This window comes from Elephantulus edwardii, unplaced genomic scaffold, assembly GCF_000299155.1.
Source record: "Elephantulus edwardii isolate Elephantulus edwardi_28Jun2011 unplaced genomic scaffold, EleEdw1.0 scaffold00362, whole genome shotgun sequence".
Taxonomy (NCBI): domain Eukaryota; kingdom Metazoa; phylum Chordata; class Mammalia; order Macroscelidea; family Macroscelididae; genus Elephantulus; species Elephantulus edwardii.
This window is the reverse complement of record NW_006400112.1, coordinates 1,503,418-1,528,321: the sequence shown is the minus strand read 5'-3', so window position 1 is coordinate 1,528,321 and position 24,904 is coordinate 1,503,418. Positions and strand designations below refer to the sequence as shown.

General features: G+C 38.3%; 1 protein-coding gene across 1 annotated transcript in view; it reads right to left on the bottom strand.

Annotated features, from left to right (window-relative positions):
• Nucleotides 1-2,493: 2,493 nt before the first annotated feature.
• Nucleotides 2,494-24,904, bottom strand: part of ULK2 (unc-51 like autophagy activating kinase 2) — a 233,569-nt gene continuing 211,158 nt past the window's right edge. Inside the window, exons 22-27 of the mRNA XM_006902052.1 lie at nt 20,649-20,857; nt 13,931-14,109; nt 13,443-13,561; nt 12,890-13,047; nt 7,023-7,158; nt 2,494-2,688 (exon numbers count right to left, since the gene is read on the bottom strand). Of these exons, the coding sequence (XP_006902114.1) occupies nt 2,630-2,688; nt 7,023-7,158; nt 12,890-13,047; nt 13,443-13,561; nt 13,931-14,109; nt 20,649-20,857 (860 nt within the window). The 3' untranslated portion in view covers nt 2,494-2,629. The remainder of the gene's footprint in view (nt 2,689-7,022; nt 7,159-12,889; nt 13,048-13,442; nt 13,562-13,930; nt 14,110-20,648; nt 20,858-24,904) is intronic.

Genomic DNA, 24,904 nt, shown 5'->3' with positions numbered 1-24,904 from the left:
ATCATCATAGACTCTTGTTCGTATGTTGTTTCATGAAATTCTTCTGTGTCTGCCAATTCCTTTCAATACAGTGACTTAGTATATTCCTTCCATCTTCTTTTAATACTTCCGGGATCATTTAACGTTCTGCCGAAAGCATCCTTGATTATAGCAACTCGAGGTTTGAATTTGTTCTTCAGTTACTTGAGCTTAAGATATGCTGAGTGAGTTCGGCCCTTTTGATTTTCTGACTCCAACTCCTTGCACATTTCACTGTAATATTTTGCTTTGTCATCCCATGCTGCCTTTTGAAAAAAATGTTCATAGAAAGAGAAAAAAATTGTTAATTATTGTTAAAATCAAGGCAAAAATATCTTAGAACAATTAGCGTTGGCAAGGGAAATCAAACCATTATTCATTAATTTACAATCTGTTGTTCTCTGCTGTTCAGTCTTATCTGTTTCACACATACCACCTACCATAGAACTTTATTATACAGAGGAGAGAAAAGGAAATAAAAGTCACAAAACACAGCTTTAATTAATTCTCTAGTGACCTAATATATGTGAAAGGAAAGTAGAGAACAAATCTAACCATTTGGGTTAGATTGTTATCTCAACTGAGATAACACAGGTGATAACTGAGAAAGCAAATGAAATTGCACAATAAACGCTATTAACAAGAGAACTGAAGAGGGTCTTCTGAAATCATCTCTCAAGAGTCGATGCTCTTAGCACTCTGCATGGCATTCTTCTCCAAGTCTCTGTAAAAACAGACAGGAAACCAGCCTCAGGGGCATTGGGCCAGTTCTAACTCCTAGTGACGAGGCGGAAATGCTGTAAATCTTTATAGGAAGAGACTGTCCATTTTTCTTTTGGCCCCAAGAATAAAATTCTGGAGTAAGACAAATGCTATAAATAACCAGATCTCTAAACTCACTAACAAACTCCACAGGTTTGGCAAGACCTGAATTTAACACGAACTCAATCATACCCTAGAAACACTTTGTCAATTTTATTTTACCTTAATATACATTTGTACAGGCAATAATAAAAAAAGCTATTACAGAACAATTCAGTGAATTTAGGCAGTTTCAAGAATAATGCATGCAGTTACAAATGAGAGGTAGAAACACTATATTAAAGACCTAAAAACACAAACTTATAAATAAATGTTGAAATTGACAGCAGAAATTGACATACAGATAAATAAGGTAAAAATTACATTACTTCCTCAAAGGAAAAAAAAGTGTATTTTTGTCTTTTTGTTTTCTTAATCAGTCTACTAGAATGATATTAAGGTTGAAGTGTTATGTAGTTTGTCAGATAATTCAGATGACAGTATCTAAAAGGATTAAAATAAAGGGATTAAAATTGGAGAATGGTTTATTCAAGTATTCAAGCAGGTAAGTAAAAGAAACAATACATAATGCAGAAACCTTTTTCTGGAGGGATGTTAATTAACTGCATTTTCCATTTCTAGTTACTTAAGGAACTGCCAGTAATACCATGAAAACACACCTCAGGTTGGAGAAAGCTGCCCATTTCCTAAAAGAATACCAGCTTTATTCTTCATTACCTTTATGTGGTACTCTATTATTGCTACAAGCATTTAGGTCACCACTTTGATTTGGTCCACTTACAAATTTTTGAAAGTCTCTTGATGTATGATACTTGTTCCAATACATGTTTCCTGCCCAAATAAATCCAGCCGTCAGTAAATTTAGAGGTCACAGGCATTAGCACACACTCTGCATGCACGTTGCAAAATGCATTTAAAAGCGAACAACCAGCAACTCAAAACATTACCGAGAAATCTGTAGTTGTAAGTTTCACATGAAAACAAGTTGCATTTTGAACCTTTACAAGTCCCTACAGATTAAAATGGAATGATGGAAAGGGTCTAGGGTCTATAATGAAGTAAACTATTTTAAATAAGTTAATTTTGCCTCCTTTACTTTTAAATTGCAAAAGCCAAGAGCCAATACACGTGGTTTTAATAAATTAGTAAAATATGAAATAATTTTGGAAGAGTACCATGAGTTCACAGAAGAGCAAAGTAAGGATTTAAATTTTTTTTCCTAGAGCCATCTTCTGTTTTTTTCTTAAGCTACTGTTTCCTAAACTGTTTTAGGATGAATGTTAAGATTGAGACAAACTTAGCCTAAATATCAAACTAACTGGATGAGGTGTATACCTTTTCACTTTGATACTTGAGAAATTTTCTAGTAGTCTGAGTTAGGCAAGCTGATCAACTTGTCATCATTCATGGAATTCATACATATCTCTGATGAAGAATGTACAGAGTCACTCACTTTGTTTCCTTCTTAATTATCCTTAAGAATAACTCTATTGCTATTCCATCTCTAAAGTACATTCATTTATCATGTTCAGAATGAGAGTCAAGTGGAATATTCTTGCTTCTGCTTCCACACAGAAAAAGGGAAAGGCTGTCTTCTCCGATAAGGCATATTTCCTACAACTAGGTAGTTTTCTGGATTGTTCTTCCTTTTTGAAATCACTGCATATTCTTTGGTAATCACCAGTTATGAAGCTACAGTTTCTGGAGGATAGGACAATAGAATGCATGCTGAACTCCCAAATGTATCACCTCACATTCCCTAGTCTGGCCCATGGGACATGCCTGCTGCTCACAAAGTCACAGTGCTACAGCTGAGTGCTGATAATCTTCTTTCAATACAACATTTATCTAGAAAGAAAAGAACAAAAAAATCAAATTCACAATAAAAATCCTTTAAAATTTCCAAAGACCTTCCCTGGCTATTAAAAATGTAATATACTAAAAAAAATAATTAAAAAGTAATATACCACATACATTACAAGGGAACAACTTTGATTTCCTCATATAAATGTGTTTATATTTGATGAGTAATACTATTAGCCTAGTATCCTATCAATATCTACTCTACTACGTATACAAAATCTCAAGTACAACAGGCATTTCTTTAGTCTCAAAGCCTACGAAGGTTACAAGAGCTACATTTAATAAAAAGAACAAAGCTTTCCTAGATATAACAACACATGCCTACAAACAATATTGCAGTGAAGGAATCTCAAGACTAATGATAGAAAAAGGAACTCTGGTGGCTTAGTGGTCAGAAGCTGTACTGCAATCTCAAAGGCACATGGTTTGAAGCTACCAGTTACTCCACAGAAGAAGGATGGGCATTCTCCTCCCATACAATTTACTGCTGCTGAAAGCCTGCTGGAAAGTCAGCTATGAGTCTGTTCCAAATTGAGAACATGCAACAGCAGTGATATAAAAGCTATCTGTCCTTTATACAAATTACCTCACAATTTTACATAATTTTAATAAATCTACAAGGTATGTGTTTTTTATTTTACATACTTCATAACTTCACAAGGTATGTTTTTTATTTTACATATTTATTTTAGTAACTTACTTTAGTAACTTATTTTAGAATTATGTGCTAATTTTATCTTTTAAAAAATATTTTATTTTGTTGTTACAAATATACACAGCAATCTACAACCAGGAGAAGATAAAGCAGATGACTGGGACCTTCTGAGAATCAAATCGCTATGCACATCCAGAAACTTCTCCAACAGGGTAAAAAGGGAAGCCACAGACTGGGAAAAAGTATTTGGCAATGACATGTCAGATAAAGGACTTATATCTAGAATTTATTAAACACTTGAGCATCACAACAAGATAAAGGTAAATAATCCAATAGAAAAAATGGGCACAGGATATGAACAGAAACTGCACCAAAGAAGACATTCAGATGGCCAACAAGCACATGAAGAAATGTTCAAAATCCCTAGCTCTAAGAGAGATGCAAATCAAAACAACTATGAGATATCATCTCACCCCAGTAAGAATAGCAAAATTTAATAGAACAGCAAACAACAAATGCTGGTGAGGTTGTGGAGAAACTGGAACCCGTATTCACTGTTGGTGGGAGTGTAAAATGGTGCAACCACTGTGGAAGGTGGTGTGGTGCTTTCTCAAAAAAGTTGCAAACAGAGATACCACCTGACCCCAGCAATTCCACTACTGGGAATATACCCCAAAAAGACCACAACTGCCACCCAAGCAGATATATGTACACCCATGTTTATTGAGGCTTTGTTCATAATAACAAAGAGTTGGAAACAGCCTAAGTGCTCATCAACAAACAAATGGATAGCGATGCTGTGGTATATTTACACAATGAAATACTACACTGCGTTGAAAAACAAGGAACTCATGCAATATTATTCAAAATGGGTGACCCTGGGGGACATTATGCTAAGTGAAATATCTCAGTCACAAAAGGACAAATACTGCATGGTGCCACTCTTGTAAAACAGGACTGACATCAGGGTTGGGGGGAGACTGAGAAAGATGGATTTAATAATGTATACTGCATTGAAACAGATGAGGTAGAAAACTGTTTAAAAGGGATATATGATTGGGTATTATTGTCATGACAGGAGTCCAGAATGAAGGCTCCATAGTTGAGTGGACTTGGGGGGAGGGAGCAGTGGGCATGGAGAAAAGCGTAACAATGAATGAATGGAAAGCCTCAGTCTCTGTAAACTTTCATTAAAATTAATAATAATTAAAAAATTAAAAAATAAACAGAAACAAATATACACAACAGAACATATACTAATTCAACAACTTCTAAATGTACAATTCAGTGACACTGATTACATTTTTTTTCCAGTTAAGCTTTATTAACAACTGTTTATGTTATGTACTTTATAATTACATATTGTATGCTCTGGATAGATTTTTATAACTATAAGCTTTACAAGTTGAATCTATCCATTTTGACCTCTACTTATATCTCCACTGAAACTAACATTGTATTGGTTTTAACTATACTGATTTTTCAATTGAAAAAAGCACTTCATGCACATGCAAGCTCATTTGTTAAAGCTTTTCTTGTATAAAACTTTAAGTCTCGATTTAATACTATTTTCTTTCAGAAACAAAAGTTTCTAAGTCAATCTTGAAAAATGAGTCTAACCACAAATATAGCAGATGCCTCATAAAATTATCTTCTACTACTTTGTGCTGACCTCTGTCAAGGCAATAACTCTCAAATCTGCATCAGCATGAACAGCTGTGGATGCCGCTGTTAGACAGCCATAACCTATACTTCCAAGGCAAGGACTGTGCCCAAATGGGAGAGGATGGTGATTTTCGCAGTCAATGTTATTAACGCCAACATAAACCAGAAAATACTGCCTCAAACCTCAAAATTAGATGCCACAGTTCATAAAAAGAAGCAAACGTCCCTTATAATAAATCACACTGAATTCTTCATAGACATTTATGGAAATGATGATGACAATTGTAAAAAGATTTTTATATTCCTCAAAACTTCATTTACAATAAATGTGTAAATATATATATTGCACATTTCTTTTCAGAGAAGTCCATTAGAAAAAAACCAGTTTTGATTGAAACCTTAAAAGCAGTACTCTACAGTGGGGAGGGTGGTTGGAATCAACATTGCAGCTATTTGCATTGTTGCGTTGCTAGACTGATGGAGTAATTTATAAGCAGTAAGAAAAAAGCACAACAAAAAAATTGATTCACCGAGCCAAATGGCTTTCATAAAATATACTTTCCCACTAAATCACTTTATTAACCACCCCTTCTATCCTTTACGGTCTTTTTCTAAGAATTTAACAGTTCTTTGTCCACAAAGCCACCTAAGTGGACATATACATTCACACAAAACAGTTGTGGTTATCAAACAGTTTCTGACTATGGAGTTATAGGACTCCATAAGTACAGAGTAGAGTTACTTCATATGGTCTTCAAGGCTGTGACTGAGGCACCCTAATATTGCCGGCTTCAATGAGTACAGTCAAATTAAGCCTTGGTAGTAGCATCCACTTCCTAAACAATATGCCTCTGGAAACTCTATGAACTTTGATAAATGTCGATAGTTGCAGAGGGGATTCAGGCTTTTGTCTATAGGGTTGTTATGAGTCATGCTCTACTCAAAGGCAAACAACAACAGCCTTCCACCTAAAATTTTTGAATTTTGTTTTCCTCCTAACTGTGCCTGCTTCTATAAAACTGCATTCATGTGCTTATAAACAGGTGTGGCAGGTTATGTTGTTGGTGTAATGTGCTGTAGAGTCATATGTGACTCATAGTGACCCTATGTACAACAACACTAAACCCTGCTCTATCCTGTGTCAGTGTTATTGTCTCCGACACACCTACCCCCTTTACCCAGCCACAGAATAAATCCATCTCATCGAGGGTCTTCCTCTCTTGCGCTGTCCCTTCACCCTCCCAAACATGACTCCCTCTCCAAGGACTGGTCCCGCCTTGCAACATGTCCAAAGTATTTCAGACAAAGCTTCAGAATCCTTGCCTCCAAGGAGATGCCTGCTTTCATTCTCTCTAGGATGAACTTGTTTGTTTTTCTAGCAGTCCATGGTATGTTCAATATGCTTCTCCAGCACCACAGCACAAAGGCATCAATTATCTTTCTATCATTGCTAGTCTGATTACATTCTTGAAGATGTATATAACCATTCTCCTTTTCTGAGCTATTCCTCCCGTTAATACATATTGACTGCTCACTAAATATTCCATCTACTTTTCCAAGTATTTGCTGTCATTTGAACCCATGCACAGTTTTCTAAGAGTACTAAGTTCAAGGCAGACATTCATTACATTCTTTAATAATTAAACCACTGCTTGGCTTAAATAATAAAACGTCAGGAAATAATTTTGGTCTAAGGCTTAAAGATCATTTCCAGGCAATACTTTTGTGACTCCATCTAACCTAATGGCTCTTGAAAGCTTGGATTCCATGAGGATTTGAAATCTTTTCTGTGTTTTCTCCTTTTCAATGAACAAGATAAACTTTATTTTTCCCATTTTATAGAAGAAGCTGACACTGCAGACAAATTAAACCATGCTCAAGTTGGAAAGTCGAGATTGAAGCCTAAGGAGTATGATTCCAAACTTGAAGCTCCTTTTACTATTCCTGTAAGAAATCATTGTTACAATAATTAAGCCAACTTATATATAAGTCAACTTACATTTAATTACATTTTCAATATCCGCAGGGTCCTGTAAAATCTTAGTTAGGCCTTCCAAAAGAAGGGCTGCCTTATGATATCGATAAGCAGTATCTTCAGTCAGCTGAAACATATCATCCAGAGCTGCAGACTGAACCTGGAGCCAGTAAACAAAAAGGACAAGATTCTCAACTTTCTAAGAAAAAAGAAATTAATCTGAACAACATAGGTTTGAATAGAAAAAACCTAAAATTAACACAAATTATATGACTGTGTGGATCACAACAAGCTATGGCTGACTCCGAGAAGAAAGGGAATCCCAGAACATTTGATTGTGCTTATGCGAAACCTACACTTGGCCAGGAGGCAGTCATCAGAACAGATCAAGGATCAGGAAGGGGGTCTGCCAGGGATGTTGCTGTCTCCACACCTTTGCAATCTGTATGCAGAACAGATCATCCAGGATGCTGGGCTGTACGAGGAAGAATGTGGCATCAGGATTGAAGGAAGATTCATCAACACCCTGCGTTATGCAGGTGACACAATCCTGCTTGCTGAAACTGAGGAGGACCTGAAGCACTTGTTGCAGAGGGTCAAGGACTGCAGCCATCAATATGGATTGAAGCTCAAGATCAAGAAAACAAAGATTCTCACCACTGGACCAACTGGCAACATCAATGAATGTTGAAGAGATTGAGATAGTTAACAGTTTTAGTTTGCTTGGCTCCATAGTCAACACTCTTGGTACCAGCAGCCAGGAACTCAAGAGATGAATTGCATTGGGAAAGTCAGCTGTCCGGGACCTCTCCAGAGTACTGAAGAACAGTGACATCAGATTGGAGACTAAAGTGTGCCTCATCTGGGCTATAATCTTCGCAATTGTGCTCTATGCATTGGACAGTTAGACAGTGACTAGGGATGATAGAAGGAGAATTGATGCCTTTGAGCTGTGGTGCTGGAGAATAGTGTTGAATATAACATAGACTGCTAGGAGAACAAACAGGTTTGTCCTGGAGAGGTTGAAGCCGGGCTGCTCCTTGGAGTCAAGGATTCTGAAGTTTCGTCTGACATACTCTGGGCATGTTGCAAGGAGGACCGGTCCTTGGAGATGGACATCATGTTTGGCAGAGTGGAGGGACAGCAGAAGAAAGACCCTCAATGAGATGGACTGATTTTGTGATTGGTGTGGTGGGAGTAAGTGTGTCAGAGACAGTGAGGTTGACACAGGATAGAGTAGGGATTAGGGCTCTTATACACAGGGTTGCTATGAGTCGCAGCAACTTGATGGCACATAATAAAAACAACATAGGGAGTGCTGGTGGTGCAACATTTATTGTCTTGAGAGCTAATTAAAATGGTAGCAGTCAGAATCTACCCAAGTATAACAGCCATAGTTCTATCATATGGGATCATGCTAAGTAAAAATCAACTCATTATTACTCAAAACTAGCCAAACTACATAAAAGATTTGTGAATATGTGTTATAATAATGTGTTTTTTTAATTCTATTTGAGTGAAAGTTAAAGCTAATTAGTTTTCCACTCAACCATTCATATATATATATATATATTGTTCTATGACTGTACATACATTATACACATTTTTCATTGTGTTTTTCCTTATCAACTCATCTTTTTATTCCACCCCATCCTGCTGAACAAATGTTGCTTTAAAAAAGAAAGTATTCCATATTGGATATGACCCAGTTATTCCACTATTAGGAATATACCTCAAGGAAATTAGAACTGAGACACAGATGGAGATCTGTACACCAATGTTCATAGCAGTGTTTCACCATCACGAGAAATGCTGCCTTTTTGATCTTATGTAGTTGACTATTCTAATGAGTGAGTGTATTACATGATTGATTCTTATCTTGTTACATAGCATCAAGTCAGAACTGACACACAAATGACCTTCCAGTGGGTTTTCAAAGGTTGGAGGTCGCATGGTAGAATATCCATCTTTCTCCTGTATGCTTTGGGTTGGCAGTGTAGCTCCTTACCACTGAACCGCCAGAGCACCCTCTCTTCAGGTAAGAAGCCTATCTATCGTTTGGCTGAAAGCTGTGTCACTGGGGTGAGTTTTGTTCCAAGTTCCTGGAGTGACAAAGAGCTAGAATCACGGAGAACTTGGACTTTTTAATGTTTTTTAGTTTTGTTCTACATTTTTGCTTATTCTACCTTCTAATGTAATCCATTTTAGAGTGGTCAGAAGTCATAGCTGGACATTATCTAGTTCTCCTAGTATCAGGGTTGTGGAGGGTAATAATCCTTTACCTCTTTGGACTGTTTCTCTGCATATTTGCTTTTCTTTTCTTTGTAGTAGAAATGGAGAGTTCAATAGTTACACCTTTCTTGCAAGTGAGCACTGTGGCTTAGTGACTAAGGAATTGTACTGACAACTGAAGACAGGCAGTGCAAGAGAAGGGTGGGCAATATCCTCTCATGTGACCTACAGCCTCTGAAAACTCTCTGGCGGATCAGCTATGATTGGAGTGAGTGGGGCAACTCACCAAAGAAGGAAGCAGAACAAGGTGTTTGTGGACAGTGTTATGCCAACTGACCTAATGTCCTCAGAGACTACGGTACGAAAGCCCTTCTGCAAGCAATTCATTATCTCAGGATGATGAGTTAAGAACAAGAAGTCTACATATGTTTTCCCCTGTTGGCTCTACTATATAAAGGCCTATACTTACACCATATAGGCATATAAATGTATAACTGCTACCACATTTATACATATGGTCTTGAGGGTAGTCCTTTCACCAGCCCGTATTTTGTTGTTTCCATTAGCCTATATATTGGCTTGCAGATTAATGTCCATACTGCAGAATTATGTTTTACATATATAGCAATATACTTGTGTTTACCATTGTTGACTGAATTTCTTCTGCACCTCTCTATGTCTTTCTTAAGTGATGTCATATTGATCAAGCCTTTATCAATGCCATTCATTTCATTCACCTTAATATAAGCTTATTATTTATCTACCAGCAGCTCTGTGAGAGAAAGATGGACAATCTCCTCCCATGCAACCTATGGCCTCTGAAAATCCAATGGAGGGTCAGCTATAAGTTGGTTCTGATTCGACTACAATGAGTTTGAATGAGTTGTTTTCTGATTTTCTGCTTCTCTCTCCCTCTCTTTGTTGTTTTTTCGGGGGGGGTGGGGTGGGGAATACTGGATGTGTTTATTGTTCTGTGTTCCTTAGACATCTATGCTTCCTGGACAGAGGTGAGTATGCTTTACCTCCCTATGTCATGGTCCCATGGCCTTTCTGATGATGGTTCAGGTTCAAAGTGCTCGGAGAAAGCTTCACAGTTTTAATACTTCCTAGATGCTCATGAGGCAGAGTGACAAAACGCCTCCCCCCTACTGCCAAAAAAATAAAACCCCAAGCCCCTGGCAGCTACGGCCATATGAAAAAATAATACAAACTCTTTTTAAAAAATAGATTACACAGACAGAACCCAGAGAAAAGAGGGATGTGAGGAAGGGCAGGGGCCTCAGGGGGGTGGGAGGAAGGCTTGAAGGGACTGAGATGAACCTGGGGGCTGGGATGCTGGTGGATGTCGGCCTCTCCACTCTACCCAACCCCGTGCCCGGATTCATTCTCCACAGAGATCCCACCCTCCTCAAGTGACCCTTTCCACTTTGAGGCCTGATTCCTGCTTCCCACTAAAGTGATTTCAATAAAGAAAGAAAGAAAAACAAAAAGGTCTAAGTGAAAGAAAGGGCTGCCACCTGACCCCCAAGGACGTCCACCTGCTCTCCCTCCCTTCTTATGATTTCTGGTAACTACCCCAAATCATCAGTTTCTGCATCTTTCTTTGTTGTTGGGTGCTGGACAGTCATCTACAACTCACCACGTTCCTATAAACAATAGATCTGAACCATGCCCTCTCCCGCACTGACTCTGCCCTTTCTTACAGTCACTGTGTCAATCTATCTTCTTGAAAGCTTCCTCTCTTTCTCAGTATAATGTCTTTTTCCAAGGGTTGGCCTCTCTTGACAACATGCATAAAGTATGTGAGGGGAAATTTCACCATCCTTGCCTCTAAGGAGCACCCTAGTTGCAGTTACTCAAGACAGATTTATTTATTCTATTGGCATTCCATGGATATTCTTTAATAATTTAAAGAGTAAGTCCATTTAATATTCTTTTTAATTAAGTCTATTTAATATACTTTTCAACACCACAATTCCAAGGCATGGATTTATTTTTTGGTCTTCCTTATTCACTAACTTGCAGATGCATAGAAAGCAAATAATAGGAAATACTATAGCTTAGAAGAGGCACGTCTTAGTCTTTTAAGCACTCTGAAGAAGTACCTGACAGTAGATTTTTCCAATGCAAGACATCTTTTGATTTCTTGTCTTCTGCTACCATGGGTGTTTAAATTGTTGACCATTTCTACTGTCTATCTAATCATGATATTGCCTATGTTAATTATTTTTTTTTCTTGATGTTGACATGTAAGGCTGTAGTTTTTTATCTTCTGCAGCAAGTGTTTCAATACTCTTCACTTTCAGTATGTCACAATGTCATCTGCATAAGGCAGGGTTTGTTACTGAGTCTTTCTTCAGTCCTGATGCCACATTCTTTAGACTTGATGTCCAGCTTCTTGAAAAAAAGATTTGCTCAGCATATAGACTGAGCATGTATGGAGAAAGACTATGACGATGCTGCACATTTTTCCTGATTTTAAACCACGTAGGGTTTCTTTGTTCTGCTTGGACAACTGTTTCTTGAACTATGTATAGATTTCACATGAGCGTAATTAAAAGTTTTGGGATTCCTATTCTTCTCAATGTTAGCCATAACTTTTATGATCCACCCAGTCAAATGCTTTTGCACGATCAATAAAACACAAAGTAAATGTCTTTCTAGTATCCTGCTTTCAGTCAAAATCCATTTGGTATCAGTAATGATATCCTTCATTACATGGCCTCTTCTGAATTCAGCTCAAATTTCTGGATATTCCCTGTAAACATATTATTCTAGCCATTTAAAAAATATTTTTCAGAAAGATTTTACATGTAGCTGATATTAATGATATTGTTCAATAATTTTCATACTCTTTTAGATCACTTTTTTTGGGAATGGGAATAAACACAGATCTCTTGCAGTCAGTTGGCTAAGTAACTGATATCTGGAAGAGTAGTTTTTGTTCCAACAAACCCATTTCCAGAAGTCCATCCTAAAGAAATATACACATGCACAGAAGTATATACATTCTTATATTTCCTATAAAGTTTTGCTTGTAATAGCTAAAATATTCTAAAAACTTTATGAATATGGAGTTGTATTTCCTCCAAGACAGATTGATCGTTCTTTTGGCAGTCCATGGTATATTAAGTATTCTTCAATAACACCACAACTCAAAGGCATCAATTCTTTTCGGTCTTTCTGATTCACTGTCAAATGTTCACATCTATATGAAGCAACTGGAAATACTGTGGCTTGAGTCAGGTGCACCTAAGTCTTTAAACTGTCATCCTTTCTTTTTAGCTCTTTGGAGAGCAGCAGACTTCCCCTAACAACATGTCCTTTGATTTCTTGACTGCTGCTTTTTATGTATGTTGACTGTGGATCAATCCACATAAAATAAAACTGTTAATAACAGCAATCTTCTCTTTATCTGATGTTGCCTAGTATAGGCTCAGTTGTGAGGATTTCTGTTTTCTTTTGATGATGAGCTATAACCTATTTTAGGGCTTCAAATATTTCCCCAAACCTTGCAAAGATTTGTAGCTTTGGAAATACCATGTAAGGTAACTACGAGTCATACTCAAGGCATAAACTTTTTAAAAAAGGAATACATGGTGTTATCTCACAGTACTTTCAAAGATAAGAAATACAGTATTAAATTTTAAAAGGCTTACCATCTCTACAGCACAATTATAGATGAGTTTCTCTGCAGAAACTCTATTGATTTCATCAATAAATCTTTGTTTGTCAGAGAAGAAATGATTCAGTTTTTCTGTAAGTTTCTTGCACATTGTGATGCAGAATTTATATCGTTCATTCAGATTTCTGACAACTGAAAAAATAGAAATGGAAATGAATTTAGTTTTCCTTCAGAAGTGTACAGTGATGTGCGTTACTTCTCCTGCTGACTTAAGATAAAGGAAAAAACACTTCTGACTTTTCCCTATCAATTAAATGGCTAAATAAATCCAGTATCTTTTCCACCTTGATTAAAGGAGTTCTGGTGACTACTGTAGTTGTGCTGCCAACTCAAAGGCCATCTTGTGGTCCAAAACCACCAGAGCAGCTGAAGGAAAAGGATGGACAATTGCCTCCTGTGTGATTTACAGTCTCAGAAATGTGCTGATAGGTCCACTGTGAGCTGGTTCCATCTCGATAGCAGAGTAAGGGAGAGAGGACAGGGAAAACCTGGGTCCCCTGAAATGATGCTGACATGATCACTCCTACCTTGCTTCACCGCTGTGGATGGGCTTAGCTTCCCAGACTTTATCCGGGCCTTGGCAAGGTGTAGAGAAGCTGCTAGCAACTGTGCTGCCTTCATGTATAATACCAGCTGTTCCACTTGTCTACACCAAGAAGAGGCAGAGTTATCTTGTGAGTAACAATACCTTTCCTAAGGGAGTATCATCTTCCTAGATTTTTTAATATACTAAACTAAACCCTGAAGGGAAATAGCTTGGCACAGAAAAGGAAATGTATTCTCTCAATACAATTAATTGACTAAGATAAAAAGCAAGACTTACTTTATCATAAGGTATCTTCAATAGTATAAAGGGAAAACAGCAAAACTAAGGCTGTATACTTTTCAAGCTCTGGCTCTTACAGTGAAATCTAGTACAATCAAATAATTTCAGTGGGTGACAATTCCCACTCTTAGGCACAAACTTATAGAAAGGTTGAAGAACCTGGAACTGAATAATAAATGAGGCACCTACCCCCAATCTTTGCTCAGCTGGCTGATATGGTCCACAACCACACTCTCTTGAATCTGGTACAAGGAGACAGCAGATATACAGAGTTCTGGGTTTCCTGCTTGCATGGCTGTCAGATCCAGGACACACTCAGTAAACATCAGTGTCATATTCAGATGGCGTAAGGTATCTGTATGTTCTTGCTGCAGCAAAATCAATTTTTCTTAGACATTTTCAGAATAAAAACAATAGGTACATACTTATTGCTGTATATAAAGCATGTTATGTGGTCACTGTCAAGTGCTACTGAGCCAGAAATGACCCTCCAATAGGTTTTCAGAGGCTGTAAATCACATGGGAGGTAACTAATCAATTAGTCATCCTTGTCCCATGGAGGAGCTGGCAGATGAATTGCTTGCCTTTGTACTGGCAACACAACAATTTACCCAGCAGGCCACCAGAGCTCTCTGGTACATAGAGACAATGAAGTGTTATCTAGTCATATAGAGAAATGAAGTTCTGGCATGTTATAACATAGATGAACTTAAAAAACATGCTAAGTGAAATAAGTAAGACCCAAAAGAACAAATATTTTTTTGTATTAAATATGTAGAAAATATACAGAAACAGAAGTTTATTATGATGTGTAGAAGAAAGGTAATCTCAGTTGAGCAAAGCACTACCAACAAAGCCCTCACACTGCAGGAACAGTAGTCAAAACAGTCTGGTACTATTATAGCAACAGTCCCACAGAGCAATGGGAAAGAACTGAGAACTCAGAAGTAAATTCATCCACCTATGGACAGTTAATCTTTGACAAAGAATCAAAATCCAGTAAATAAAGAAGAGATGGTCTCTTTAACAAATGGTGTTGGTAAACTTGGCATACCCATTTACAGAAGAAGGAAACAAGTTCCGTACCTCACAACTGCACAGAAAATCAACTAAGAGGAATCAAAGAACTAAATATAAAATTTAAAACTACAGAATTCATCAAAGAAAAAAATTGAAACAAATGCGAGGTCCTAATTTATGTCATAGATAAACACATAACAAAAAGATACAAACAGCAGAAAATAAATGATGATGAAGACCTAAAACTGAAATTCTTATTATCACATATATGCCATATTACTTACCTGTTTTAACTGTTTAATTCAGTGATGTTTTAGTAAGTTTACTGAGTTGTGCTATTAGCCCCATAATTCATTTTCATATTTCTTTTTAAGGCTAAACCAAATGAAAATGTAATCAGTAACATTATTTCCAGTGCTATTCCACTATAATATTCTAGAATGAATGCGGCAAGAGACAACCATTTAAATCAGTATTTCATACTAAAAAAAGATTTTTTTCTCTCAACTTTTTCTACCCCCCTATTACTTAAAGGATATTAAAAAATTCCACTAAGCAAATTATGTTAGTTCAGATCTGTGACAAACCACACCAGCTTAGGTCAGCAAACATTCTCAGTGGGCTTTAACGGGCTAAGAAACACAGAGGCAACATGAGCACTCAAGGGCACTTTATAAAGTTGAGAGAACCACCAACACAGAGTAACTAATCTTCATAATAACCTTATTATATTCTATGGAATCGAAGCAATTTGATTCTTTGTCCAGTGACCCAAGATGTGGTAAAAAATGTGGTTCAAAGCCAGGAAAGGACACCTCCAACATCCACGTCCAAAATGTTGTTATATATCACCAATTACAACTCACAGGCACCCTATGAAGAAGAGATCTGAACCTTGCCCCATCCTGCACCATCTTCGTAATCTCTGTCATACTCAAGTTCCGCAGTGGTAGTTACTATGTCAAGCCATCTGGTGAGGGTCTTCTTTTCTTTTGCTGGTCCTTACTTTTCCCAGCATGATACCTCTTATCCAAGGACTAGTTACTCCTGAAAATATACCTAAAGTAAGTAAGATGATGTTTCATTTTTGATCTTTGCTTCTAAGGAGCACTCTGGTTGTACTTCCTTCTAGACAGATTTGCTTGTCCTTCTGGTAGTCTATGGATATCAGCACTCTTCGCTAGCACAATTCAAAGGCACTGATTCTACTTCTGTCAGTCTTAGTGACTGTACAACTTTCAGACACACAGGAAGCAAGAGAGAAAACTATGGCTTGGATCAGGTGCACCTTAATTTTTTTTTTCAATAGGCCAAGTTCTTTATTGGTTTCATTTCTTGCATTTGAAATACTCTTTAATGACATCCTTGGCCTGTGATTCTTTGCCATAGTCCTTAACAACTACACAACTGCAGCCGACTACTTTGCGGGGCTTTCCTTTTCAGTCAATTTTGCAGAGGCCTACCCACTCCCCCCAGTTTCTTATTATCATCAACCTTTATCAGGTTGATTTGGTGTTCAGCACAAAGGGCCTCTACTAACTTGACATACATAGGCTCATTACAGTTGGATGCAAGCTCACATAGATGGGCTTGGTGCTTGTCTAAGGCTTTGGCAGCTTTGCGGATTCCACGTGCTAGACCATCGTGGATGAGGGTGGTCTTTAGCACCTCTTGTAAAGCGGTATTAACGTCCATTACACCTCCAGCAGCAATGCCTTCCTCAGCCATGGCGTTGGGTTACAGGTGGAGCGGAATCTTGAACGCACCCAGGCCTCCACCTCCGCACAACTCGGCGGCAGCAGGGGAAAAGCACCTTAACTTTTTAAATAGACATCATTGCTCTTTAGAACTTTGGAGAGGTTCTTAGCAGTAGATTTCCCCAATATAACACATCTTTTGATCTCTTGACTGCTGCTACCCTAAGAGTTGACTATGGATTCAAGTTAAGATTAAATTGTTGACAACTTCAGTCTTTTCTCCATCACTATGTTGCCTATCAGTGGAGAGGATTTTTGTCTTCTTGATGTTGAAGTGTAATCCATATTGAAGCCTGTAGTCGTTGATCTTTTGCAGTAACTGCTCCAAATCTTCTTCACCTTCAGGAAGCAAGGTTGTATTGTCTGCACAATTCAGGTTGTTGATGAGTCTTCCTTCAATCCTAATGTCTCATTCTTCACCATATACTTTAATTTCTCAAATCATCTGCTCAGCATTCAGACTGAATATAGATAAAAGATGCAGTCATGATGCATAACTTTTCTTATTTTAAACCATGGGAGAAATTATGTTTGATGCTGGTAATGTGAGGCTGTTCATATACAATGACGTTCAATCTTAGAAATGCAAAATATAGTTATGGATATTCTGCTTTTTTATAGAGGGGAACAACATAGGAAATCTATAGATTTTATTTTAATAATAAAAAATAAAGTTTTAAATTTTTTTCCAGCAAATTAGTTATTCACTATGCTTAGGTTTTTGTGGCAAAAAAAAAAAGTGATGGATTCTCTCTTGGTTCAGGGTTATTAGGCAAATTGTTTCACTGTATTCTTCTAAGAGGAATTCAGATAGTAACTCCAAAGACCTTGGACTTTGCATTTCCTATAAGAGAACATCCTCATAAGAGATGCCTGAACAACTTAAAAGGATATTCACAGTGCCCAGGGATAGGCGTAGGTAGGTTTCACTGTGTCAAAAGATTCAGAATCCAGCCTCTAAAGGGCCATTTTTAACAATCTGTCTTTTTTTTTTTTTTTTTTTCTACGAGCCAGGCCAGACCAGGCTGGGTTTCGGGCCTGGCAGAGAGCACAGTCTGGCAGGTTTTATTGTCTGGACCAGTTCCTCTCCAGAGAGAGGAAAATGAGGACTCCAAGCCTCTTCTGTTATTCCTGATCCCCTAAATCTGACCCTTAAGATAATCATATGCTTCTTAGGGTGGGTGCTTGAGAATTCACCAGGGTTGAAAGGAGGCCCTAGATGCCAATTATTTTTATTCCAAATTATTATTTTAAAAAACCTATTCAGGGAGCTCTGGTGGCCTAGTGGCAAGAAGCTACACTGCAATCCCAGAGGTACGTGGTTTGAATCCACCAGATGCTCTGCTGGAGGAGAGACAATCTCCTCATGTACCAGTCAGATCCAATTTGACGGCTCAACTACCCTCCAGCAAGTTTTCTGAGTTTCACTCCATATATTTTTTTAAAAACACCTACTTGGTGTTGAGTTGACTCAGCTCCCCTCCAGCAGATTTTATGAGGTTGTAAATTGCCCAGAAGAGATTGCTTATCTTTCCCCAGCACAGCAGCTGGTGAATTCGAACTGGAGAGAAGCACCCCCTTTAGGCTACCCTTGTTAGGCCAGCAGAGCTCATTGAAGGAGTATTTAAAAGAGGAAACCCAGTACTGTCAACGAGGTTCCCCCTGAGCGTGAGTTTCTTCACAGGGCACAGCTGAACTCGCACCACAGGGCTTCCAAGGTATCTTCTCAAGGGAAGCCGGCTACACAGCTTTCTCAGCCACCTCTCAGCAGCCAAGTGCTCAAGCCCTGTGCCACCAAGGCCCTTCCAATTTGCTCTTCCTAAAGCCAGCAGGCCCAGTGCTTAGGGATTTCTAGGTGTCATCTCCTTTCATGCCTCCAGCAATCCACGTACTTGGAGGGTGGGTCTCTGACCACGCTGGCGCTGGTCACCTCGAAAAGCAGCCACTGGGGGACTAGGGTGTTCCGAGACTTCTTCCAGAAATCTTGCAGCTGGCAGGTCAGGAGCTGACTGCCCCGTGGCCCAACCGGCGGGGGGCTTCAGTCTGCATCTTCTCCTGATGCTGCGTCCCCGGGAGCCAGGGGGTCGGGGCCAGCCTCCTCCTCCTCCTCGGCCCTGGTGAAGCTCAGGGTGCCGTCAAGAGTTCCGTAGATTGCCAGAGGTTTCTGGGAATCAACGATCTGTCTTTTATAATTAATTTTAATAACAAAAAGTAAAATCACATTTTTAATTTTCACTTTGATCCAGTCACAAGGGAGACTGGCAAGTATAGTCATCAGCTGGTCTTCACATGACACTTAGGTGCTTAAAATGATTCCATTTTCCTTATTATAACATTGGTGTAAGACCACTGCCTTTACTGCTGTCATTGTATATTTAATGTTAAAAGTTTGTTTGCTGGTTATGCTTTAGGAGCTGACCAGTAGTACCTGAGAGTCAGCCTCTGCATGACACAGAGAGAGCTGTTGATGCTAATGTGATGAAGTCCACAATGAGGATCTTGGATCATATTTTATATGATCCAGTCAGTGACGACTCACTTAGACATGTCTTTGATCTTCATTTTCAGGCGCTAACTGAAGAAAAAGAAAGGAAAAGGAAAGAAATAGTCTAGATATAGCTCTCCATTCTAGTCTCACCACATGCTGAATATTATAAAAGTTAAATCCTTATGTACATGAAAAGACTTTTCCAAGAGCAAAAACATAACCTAGACTTTTTGGGATGCTTGACAATAGCATATCCTACAAATATTTAGACTAATGTCTAAAACTTATAGAAAATTTCAACACATAAATAACAAAATTAACAACAATCTAACTGAAAAATGGGCAGAGGAAATAAACAGACACTTCACCAGAGAAGGCACTCAGGTGATCAACACACACATGAAGAAATTATCAGCCATTATTAAGAAAACTAAACTACAGCCACGTGAGCTGATTCCTGCTCCTGGTAACCTTCTAAGGTTGGAAATTTCGACCGGAAGCCACTGCCCCACATCTTTCTCAGAAAGCTGCTGGCAGGTTCAAACCACCAGTAATGCACAGTTGTTTAGTTATCAGTGTACAAGACACTGTAGATTACAGAGTTACCAGGGCACCTTGAGCGGCCATCTGAGGTACAAAAGAAGATTACCAGATCCAGAGGAAAGAAAAGTCAAGAAAATCCAAGACTTTCAGTGCAAAGGACTAATGCTAAATGGACCATACAAACTTCAGTCTTCCCAACTTTGAGATACGAAGAACCAGATGATGCACAGCTGTGGATCCTGACCACTCTGCAGTTAAGATCAGAAGGGTCCTCATAGAAAAGGAGAAAAAGATGGAACAAAACTCAAAATCATAAAAAGACCAGGGCTTCTGGTTAGAGACTGGTGAAACCCTAAAACTACGGCTCTTGGTTACTCTTAAGTCTACAACTTAAATCACCCTGTGATTCGACTTCTTATCAAACAAAGACAGGCTTATAAAGTGGTCAATAATGCCAGAAAGGAACACATTCCTTAGAACAATCAACATACAAGTTCAAAAGGGGAGCAAGGTCAGAAAGCAAGAAGGGGTAGTAAAGGAAAAGTGGACACAGAAAACTGAAGAAACAGGAAGAACGCTGTTATAACACAAGGGACTGTAATCAGTGTCATACATAACATGTATGACCTTTTGAATACAAAACCAGTTTACTATGTATGCTTTCAAGCAAATCACAGTGAAGGATTTTTGTTTTGTTTTTTAAAAACACTTTATTAGCAGTTATCATGCTGGGAGGAGGCGAGATTGTAGTTATTATTGAAGGGGCACTGAATTTGCGTGACAGACACCTTTAGGAACTAGAAACTAGCGATGGCTGCAAACAGAGACAAAGTAATATTTCACCACAATGAAATTATATACATTTTAAAAAAAAGAATATGAACTGAGGCACTTACTATGAATCAAAATGATGAGCATCATTTTTAATATTATTTTGAAAATAGAGCAGTGATGATAATCTTAAAAAACAAACCAAGAACAAAGAGGGGGAAAAAATCCCTTAAGAGCCATTCTACAGTATTCTGCTTTCATTATCACTACAGTATTCTCACATAATGTCAAAGATGACATAAGCCCAATATAACAGTCTGTATTCTACCTCCATTAGTGTCTCCTCAGGCAATTCAGGAGCTTCAAAGGTGATGAGCCCCTCTAAGCTCGGGGGTGAAGTACCATAAGGTATGTATCTCAGACTGGGAGCTGCATCTGCTTGTGGAGGGGAGGACCCTAAACATCCGCCAGGTGGGGAGCCCAAGCACACACCGCCATGTGCCGCACAGAGGGAGCCTCCAGAACTGCTGGATCCTCCTGCAAGAAAACAGAACACGGGAAAGTTCCCCAAGTTAGTTAACAAAATTAAGGGCTTTTGTATCAACTTCTCCTTTTATTTATTGAATAAAATTACTAATGATGAATTAAAAGTTATAATCTCCTATTTGAGCACATAAAGTTTTTATTTCCATAAATACCTTTCTATTAGTTTGTTTTATCATAGTGGGCCTCTTTTTAAAAAAACTGGTTTTCATACAGCCATTCATATACACCATACTTTATACATTTGCATTGTGTTTTATATAATTCAATACTACTGATCAATGTCTTTGATCACTTCATCTCATCAAATCCCCATTGCATTACCATGGTGGTGGCTATGAGGCTGGATGCTATGCTACCAGTATTTCAACTACTAGGATGTATATCTTTGATGAATAGATTTCAGTAGAACTTTCTAATTAAGACAGACTAGAAAGAAAAGCTTGGTCAGAGATTTAGTTTTTTAAAAAATAAGACCCTTGGCGAAATGGATTTTCACAGATGAACATGCCATAATTGTTTAGGTGACACAAGACCGAGCACCACTTCATTCTCTTGTATGTAAGTTCACCATGAGTAGAGAGCTCACTTGATGACAATGACATCATCATGATCACATGAAGATTTTACAATAATAATAATTACATTGTTGTTTACTTTAAGTCCAAATGGACCCATAGCAGACCCTCCAGTGGGTTTTCAGAGGCAATTAATCGCACTGGAGGGGATTTCTCCCTCAGAGCTGCTGGGCTTGAACTGCATAACTTTGGGATTGCAGCGCAGCTTCTTGCCACTAGGCCACCAGAGCTCCATAATTACATTATACTACTTTAAACAAATAGATGTATCTCCATGTTGCTTGACAGTCTTCATAGTTATAAATCTTTATATATGCTATGGGTTACTTTATATATGTAATTAGCTAGTTCTCAAACTTTAGGTATTTACACTATGTCTAATTGTTCTCATGTTATAAGTAACACAATAATGAAATACACAAAGTTTTTTTCTTTTGAATTATTTTTTTGTGATAAATATTTCAAAGCAATGTAAAAAGGATAGGATCAAATATCATTAACAAACATTTTATAGCTGCTTTCTAAAGTTGCTGAGAGAAAGCAGTTTCCATTATAAATTCAATTGTGGGTGCTATAATTTTTTTAAAACAGTATAAAATGAAATTTTATTAAAAACATGTATTTGTTATTATGATGAATTCTTCTATATGGGTTCTTTTGCCTTAGGTTTCCTTTTCCTTTCTTTTTTTGTTTGTTTGTTTTATTATTAATTTTAATGAACATTTACAGAGACTTTGGATTTCCATTCATTCATTCACTTTTCCCCCTGCCCACCTCTCCCAGCCCCCACAATTCTCTTTGAAAAGTAAAAAAAATTATTTCATTGTTATACAATCCCTCCCCCCAAGTTCACTCCACTATGAGCCTTCATTCTGGATTCCTGTCATGACAATAATACCTAATCATATATTGCTTTTAAACAGTTCTCTCGCTCATCTGTTTCAGTGTAGTATACATTTTCCCCCTCCTACTCAGTCTCCCCTCAACCCTGATGTCAGTCCTGTTTTACAACAGTGGCCCTATGCAATATTTGTCCTTTTGGGACTGAGATATTTCATTCTGTATAATGTCCTCCAGGGTCACCCATTTTGTATAATATTTCATGAGCTCCTTGTTTTTCAATGCAGCATAGTATTCCACATTGTGTGAATACACCAGAGCTTCTCTATCCATTCATTTGTTGATGGGCACTTGGGTTGTTTCCAAGACTTTGCAATTGTGAACAAAGCCACAATAAACACGGGTGTGAATGCCTCTCACTTCTTTTTTTTTTAATTTGAATGAACATTTACAGAGATTTTGGATTTCCATTCATTCATTGTCGCACTGGCTGCTATCATTTTTAAAAGGCTGGCTTGGTATATAGCTTTGGCGGCCCACGTAAGGAATTGAAAGAGAACTGATGCCTTTGAGCTGTGGTGCTGGAGAAGTGTTGAGTATACCATGGACTGCTAGGAGAACAAACAGGTTTGTCCTGGAGAGGGTGAAGCCAGAAGGCTCCTTGGAGTCAAGGATTCTGAAGCTTCATCTGACATACTTTGGGCATGTTACAAGGAGGGACTGGCCCTTGGTGAGGCACATCATGTTTGGGAGAGTAGAGGGACGGCGCAGGAGAGGAAGACCCTCAATGAGATGGATCGATTTTGTAAGTGGAGTGGTGGGAATGAGTGTGTTTGAGATGGCGAGGTTGGCATAGGATAGAACAGTATTTAGGGCTCTTATACATAGGGTCACTATGCGTCACAAGCGACTCAATGGCACATAACAACAACAACAACTGTCACAAAGGTAGGAGGTTCAAATCAACTAGCTGTTCCTTGAGGGAAAGATGTGCAATCTCCTCCTGTGTGATTTACAGTTTTCCAAAATCCACTGGAGGGTCAAATATGAATTCATTCCAACTCAATGGAACATAACAACAACACTGAATAAATTATTAATTTCTTAAAATAGTACTTTATTATTTTTTCATTTAAGAGTAAGATTACTAGCACTACTTCTTCTCTGTTACCTATCCACTGATATCCTCTTGATTAGTAACTTATTCAGAACACCAAAACCAAACTTCCTGTCACTGAGTTGGTTCTGACTCATGATGATCTTCCACTAGGTATCCAAGGATGTAAAGATTTATGGGGAGATACTATCTGTCATTCTTCCACAGAAGGTCTGCAGGATTCAGATCTTGCAATTAGCAGCTCAATACATTAAATGTTATACCACCAAGACTCCTTAAGAAAATCTTAGGAGAACTTAAAAGAAACAAGGTATAATGTGGAATATATATTATATGAATATAGATGATATATTTTATTAAATGACAAAACATCAAACTGAACACATTTTTGGTGTTAACAACCTAACATATAGACAGCACTGTTTCTGTTAGGAACCAGTGTGTTAACTCTACAGGGCAGTCTCCTCCCATGTTATTTACTGCCTCTGAAGATCTGCTGGAGGGTCAGCTATGGGTCAGTCCCTAGTGGACAGCACACAACAAGAAAAACGTGGTAATCTATAGTATGTTGCTGTCAACTATAACTTACAGTAATCCTATGAACAACACCTCTGAACTGCCCTATCCTGAGGCAACTTCACCACCTCTAATACACCTGACTTCACTGTTACAGTCACTATGTCAAGCCATTTCATCGAGGGTCTTTCTGTCTTGTGTTGACATTCTACCTTTCCAAGCATGATGCCAGTCAGGGCCTCAGAGCTGCTCTCACTTCCTTTCCCCACAACAGCCACAGAAACGATCAAAGCAATAGCTGCAATTCTGTTATCTGTTAGGGCTGCAAAACTATTCTACTTCCCTATCCCAGGAATAACTATCTATGACCCAACCTGCTCCATTATCTTGTAAAAACCAGCTGTCTACATTCCCTCTCAATTTCCTTGTAAGACAATATAAAACTCTATTCTAACTTTAAGTAGCTGCTGGACTTTACTTTAGAGTGAGTCAGGCAGTTTCTCCACAATAAACTTTCTTTCTTGGTATGAACTGGGTTCTGTCCTTCCTAGGCAATCTTACAATGCCCTTCTATATACAAGAGAATAAACTAACATCTAGTTCCATACCATCCTGACAAATGACAGCATTTCAAGTTTTCTGCTGCTATCAGCTAAACATGGTTCTTCTTCATGCTGCCAGAAATAGCAATACTGGAGTAAGGACTAGAGTGAAAAAGCAGCTTTATTATATATGCTACCACATAGGAGACAAGGGGTGTTGTTGTTGTTGTTATGTGCCGTCGAGTCGCCTGCGACTCATAGCAACCCTATGAATAACATCCCTAAACTCCGCTCTGTCCTGTGCCAATCGCACCGTCTCTGATACTCCCATCCCAATTATCCCAGTCACTGAATTAATCCACCTCATAGAGGGCCTTCCTCTCCTGTGCTGTCCCTCCACCCTCCCAAGCATGATGTCCCTCTCCAAGGACCAGTCTCTCCTCACAAC